Below are 6,000 nucleotides of genomic sequence, written 5' to 3' on the forward strand. Positions count from 1 at the left end.
ATCTCCATCTTCGTCTCTAAAGAGAGCATCCTCTTCTTTCCATGAATTTCAAGTTTCTTGGGACCCATGATCATGTATATACTGTACGTAATTGTTATGTAGTATGTATACGTATGTAGTAAAGTTCTCACACAACACGGTAAAGTATACTACAACGAAATCGCTAACAAATTTACGTTAATAAACGAAATCGTTAGAACGAACGAATATAACAATGCTGCTACCGAGTGGCCGAAAAAGCACGCCGCTACGTAGATGCATGATGGGAAGGATGCGTACCAATAGGAGAGAAGGATCTCATGGCAATGACTAGCATCAGGAACCAATGGGAGAACGGGAGGATGGTGGCGAGTCTACTCAGTTGGTGGCGCGCAAGTTTCAAAATTGTTATCGGTGGTCCGGGCGAATCTCGGACTTTACAGCAACAACCTTTCGTATCTTGAACAATTTTCATATGTAGAGCCGTAAAATTTTTCGTATTTGCTTTCGTATCTCGAGTTTTTCGTAAGTTGAGCCTTTCGTATCTCGAGGTACCACTGTATTATCATTTGAAAATATTAATAAACATATTATACAAAGTATACCATAAAAATCTCTCATCTCAGGAGAGAGAGAGAGAGAGAGAGAGAGAGAGAGAGAGAGAGAGAGAGAGAGAGAGAGACCTGGAGTTCGAAGGAAAGATGTGTGAAGACTGGGATTTCCTTCATTCTTACATAACTTTTAAAATTTATAAATTAAAATCTTAATAATTCACTGTAGTATTCTTTATTGAAGTGATTGCTCTTTACATTAGTATTAATATTTGAAAATTAGTAAATCATTTATCATAAAAAAAAGCGTACAACTCTGTAAGAGAGAGAGAGAGCATTATTATTGTTATGTGATATCATTTAATCTTATTAAACTTACTATTACAGTATTGATCAATATTAGTATTTTAAAGTTAGTTAATCATTTTCGTATCATAAAGATGTATTTAGGCATGAAAATAACATCAAAATACACCAACTAGTGATTATTTATCGTTGGAAAACCCAGCGAATAGGCGAATTCACTGCAAATAATGGGTAGATATGGTCCAGAGAAAAATTCGCGAATCCGGAGAACGCGAATATGGGGGGCCCACTGTACGTATATATATACTATATAATTATGTTAATTATTAGTTTATTTTATAATGTTAATCTTTATGTGTGTCGCTGGTTAAGCTGAGGCTAACCTACTGATGAACATCACTTACGTCATGAAGAAAAATGCTTCACTTTAACAGACAATTGACTTTAACAGGCGATCTTCCTTCCCTGTTAGTCCATGCTTTATTGGTATCAAAATACGTATTGACATAATTAGTTTTACCCTGTATGAAACATTATAGAAATATTACCTTGGCTAATTTTCCAGTGTATGGGGCCATGAGTAACTGAGGGCATGAGCACTTTTGTTTAGTAAAATGTTGTTGTACCCACAAGCAATGATTGGGGTCACGAGCACAACCACGAGTCGAAGTATCAGTCTATTATGAAAAATTGCTTACAATACGTCAGCAGTTAGCTGTTTGTTTTCAATATTATTTTGTATTTATAATAAAATACCTATTGAAAACAAGCTGAATTGTCAGTCTGTTATCATAAACTTATGAAAAAGTGCTTACAATATGTCAGCAGTTACCCTGTCAGCTATTTGCAATGAGTAGATGTAAACAAAATCATTGTGATGTCCTGGTGGCCTGTCAGTAACACATGACTGTTGTTTATTTATAGTAAATTTCACTAAGTTTCCTTGAAAGGTGAGTGTAAATTTGCATAAGATTTCATACTTTATTCCAGTAACACAATTTGCTGTAATAATTAGGTTTTTTTTTCAATGTTTCATTACTAGCAACTATTTTTGCGTCTACCCAGTATGCTCACTGTAGCCAAGCTGAATATTATTAATTCTATTTACCTCCAGGCTATCCTTCTGTGTGGTCCCCCAGGATTGGGAAAGACAACATTAGCTCATATTATTGCTCGACATGCAGGCTATAATCCAGTGGAAATGAATGCTAGTGATGATCGATCAGTGGAAGTTTTTAGGAAAAACCTTGAAAATGCAACATCCATGAAGGCTGTGATGGGAGTGGATAAAAGGCCTAACTGTTTGATTATTGATGAAATTGATGGAGCACCTGCTGTGAGTATATTATGATTCTAAGTTTTTACTAGAGTGAAACAGAAATATATTTTTTTATGTTGTCAGAATTCTTGATATTGTATTATTAGTACAACTTTTTTTTGTTCATGAATAACATTAATCCCTTGCTCATCCGATTAATAGCGGCAAGGGCCTGTTGGATAAGGGTGAAATCTGGATGAGGGGAAGTAAATAAATCTATGGGTGTTTAAAGGCAACTCTGTACTCTTCCTCCCCTAACCTTGTCAATACTGCATTACTGTGAACTCTCAATATGTTTAGTATAAACAACAACCATCACACTTTAGATATAAAACTTGATGCAAAAGGCAATTATCTACCTTTTCACTCCATATTTGTAACAAAATATACTGTGTTCATACCCTTAAAAAATATATTGCAATACACTCCTGAACACCTGAATTAGCCCTGGTCACTGACCAGCCCGAACTATATCCCCACATACCTATTTATCCACTAAGTGGGTAATTTTAACTGTCAGTGTTACCAACACTGCAGGTAAAATCTAGTCAAATGAGTTACCTGTGTTACTGTTGGCAATGCTGCTGCAAATACTGGCCACCAGAGGCCTGTTTCCTCAATTGTTTCTTGTTTGCCATGCTGTGTGGATTAGTCCCACACCAGGCAAACTTTTGGTCATCCAGCCTGACCCCATTTAAAGAGTTTTCACATTTTGGATATCAGATTACGACTTTGGACTGTTATTAACGTTTTTCTCCCGATTTGACTTTGGATAGGTATTTTGTACTTGCTTGGATAAGTTAGAAAATAAACGTCTTTGCCGTCTGCAATCGCCTCTGCTTCTGCTTCATCTACAGTTCGATGATCAAGCCTTCTACTGCTGGATATGTTGGTGCTCATTGGTTCTACATGCCCTGCAAGCGTAGGATGAGTACCTTCACACATGATCGACATTCTCTTTATTATTTCGTGTAGGAAGGTTCAGTGTAAAACCAGTCAGAGATGTTTGTCTTGGTCAGGAGACAAGGAAGCATTAGAGTTAGTTATCCAAAAAATTAGTGGACAGATTTAGCCCATTTCTTGCCTGACGAATAATTTAACTAAAAATAGAGATAGTGGTAGAAGTAGTACAGTTGGTTCTAATTGTTCTTTTTCAGCCTCCCTGCCTGTTCCAGAACCAGCCCTAATGGGCCCTGGGGGTCATGGAGAACCACACGCCTCTGAGTGGGTAGGTTCTGCCAGCCCCCCCCCGGCACGGAGCAGGCAGTGTTGGTAGTAGACTTCCCCTTCCCTCAATGTGTAAGTTCTGAGGATGACGAAAATTTAGGTCAGATACAGACGAGTAGGGATGATAGGCTACATAGTGTTCAGGAAGAGAAGTGCAGGCTTCTTTGGGTAGGTTTCTGTTATAGTAATTTATAGAGGGACAGTTTGTCTTTAGAGCCTCTTTGGTTTTTCCTGCTTCGAGTTCCTTGCATCAGAAGCTTCTAGGTACAGGCAGTCCCAGGGTTACGAAACGGGGGTTTCCGTTCTGAGATGCGTCGTAAGCCGAAAATCGTCGTTAACGCCGGAACGACGCTTGGAAATATGTCTTAAACTAATAAAAAGCTAATAAAAAACCTTACTTGTCAATCCTTTGGTTACACTACATTGTTGTTTCCTGTAGTTTTATGTACAACCTGGAGTTATTTTCATAAAGAATGTTGGTTCTTGAAGGTAAAAACTATTGTAAATCCTCTGGTGACACTACATTCTTGAAGTTTTATGTACAACCTGGAGAGATTTTGCCAAATCTTGAGGGCTACAAGAAACAGCTGATTACTATTTTACGTATCATATAGACTAATTAAAGTAACGTATCTTTAAATAGGCTTTTTTTATATAGTATCAACAAAAACATTTCTGCTATGAGTCAGAGGCCGTTTAATGAAACGAGCACTTCTCTGTCCTATCTGTTCAGAAAATAAATGTTACGTCAATCCCCGAGACGGTGACCATTGTTGCCAAGGCGTCTCCTCTCTCTCTCTCGGTCCCTCTCTCTCTCTCCCCCCTCTCTCTCTCTCTCTCTCTCTCTCTCCTCTCTCATCTGATCAAATTTACACTGGAACTTTGCATTACGATTTGCCCTAATATACGAATGTTTTGAGATTACAACAGAAAATTTGCGAAAATATAAGCTTTGGATATACAAACGAAATATTTGAGATACGATTTTGCGATGAGTGTTAGTTGTATAGGCGACCGATGAATGGCGTTCAGTCTGTTTGTTGGTGCTGCATGTTAACACGTCGCTTGTTGTTTAGTTCGTTGTATTTGCGCCTATTTTTCGTGTTTTATTTTGTCTATTTTATTATTAACCATGGGTCTCAAAGCTAAAGACAAAGCAGGTGATAAGAAAAAAACCCAAGAAAATGATTTCGATGGAAGCAAAACATGAAATTATAGCAAAGCATAAACCTTCCAAAGGCACACCCATTATTTCTAAACTACAAACCGATTAAAATAAAAAAAATAAAAATTAGTTTAGCAATGTTATTTCATTTGTGTTATTATGTAGTTATTAGTGTACATACGTAAATAAAAAGAGAACAAATCGTTCCCTGCCACCCTTCCATACCTCCTCCCCCTGCTGGGCCTCACGTCATCTTTCGTTGTGTTAAGTAAAATTCCTTTCTTTTTTTTTAATTGATTTTATTAACATTTATTATCATTTATCACATTGCTGTTATTTTTATCATTATGTGTGTTATTACTCGTTTATTTGTGTATAAATTGTGTATATTATATGTAATTTAGCTGTGTTTAGGTGTGGTTTCATACCGCTAGAACGGATTAATACATATTACATTATTTTAAATGGGAAAAAATGCTTTGAGATACAACTGTTTTGATATACGACGATGGTAACGGAACAAATTAAATTCGTATGTCAAGGTTCCAGTGTACTGGATAATGTCTCTCTTTGGATACTTCGATTTTGCCAAATCTTGAGGGCTACAAGAACAGTTGATTACTATTTACGTATCATATAGACTAATTAAAGTAAACGTATCTTTAAATAGGCTTATATTATTAGTATCACAAAAAAAACATTTACTGGCATGAGTCAGAGGCCGTTTTAACGAAACGAACACTTCTCTGTCCTGTAACTCGGAGCGTCGGAAGACACCTCTCTCCTCATCTCCATCTCTCTCTCTCTCTCTCTCTCGTTGTAATCTAACCAGAAAACTTCGTTTTTTATTTTATTACCTGGGAAACAAGCTAATGATTTTTTTCATTATTTGTGCTTTTGGACTGTTATATGTAAACTTTGCTCACCGCAAGCTAGTATGTATTCATTCGCTCGGAAACTAGTTCCGCATATGAGGCGTCACTAAAAATCATAGAAAAATACGACATAATAAGTGTCGAAAATCATCATAACCTCAAAATTTTTGTTGTGGAATCTAACCAGAAACTTATTTTTATTAATATACTGTGCTAAACTATAAAGGATTTTTATCATAGTATGAGTTTTTTAAAAGCGTCGTTAACTCGGAGCGTCGGAAGCGTCAGCGTCGTAACCTCGGAACAAGCGTCGTAACCCAGGACGATTTTTCCATTGAATATTTAAAAGAAAAAGCGTCGTAACCTCGGAATGTCGTAAGCCGGAAACCGTCGTAACCCGGGACCGCCTGTATATGGTTGGTCGTTCAGGGTGGGTTTCGGGTCTGTCGGGTTCTGAAGTGTTGAATACTGTTCCTTCGTCTTAGAGGTTCTTTTCCTTCTGAGGATAAATTTTGTCCATCTTGTGATGGTGGTGAACTTGATCAGGTTTTCAATTTGACTGTTCATATACGGTATGGT

The 6,000-nt window shown here is 37.1% G+C and overlaps 1 protein-coding gene across 1 annotated transcript in view; it reads left to right on the top strand.

The window, feature by feature from the left end:
- Positions 1-2,172, top strand: part of LOC135217381 (chromosome transmission fidelity protein 18 homolog) — a gene marked incomplete at its 3' end in the record, with an annotated part of 54,895 nt that extends 52,723 nt beyond the window's left edge. Inside the window, 1 exon segment of the mRNA XM_064253226.1 lies at positions 1,951-2,172. Within this exon segment, the coding sequence (XP_064109296.1) occupies positions 1,951-2,172 (222 nt within the window).
- Between the last annotated feature and the right edge of the window lie 3,828 nt (positions 2,173-6,000).

Source organism: Macrobrachium nipponense, chromosome 7 (genome assembly GCF_015104395.2).
Source record: "Macrobrachium nipponense isolate FS-2020 chromosome 7, ASM1510439v2, whole genome shotgun sequence".
Lineage (NCBI taxonomy): Eukaryota > Metazoa > Arthropoda > Malacostraca > Decapoda > Palaemonidae > Macrobrachium > Macrobrachium nipponense.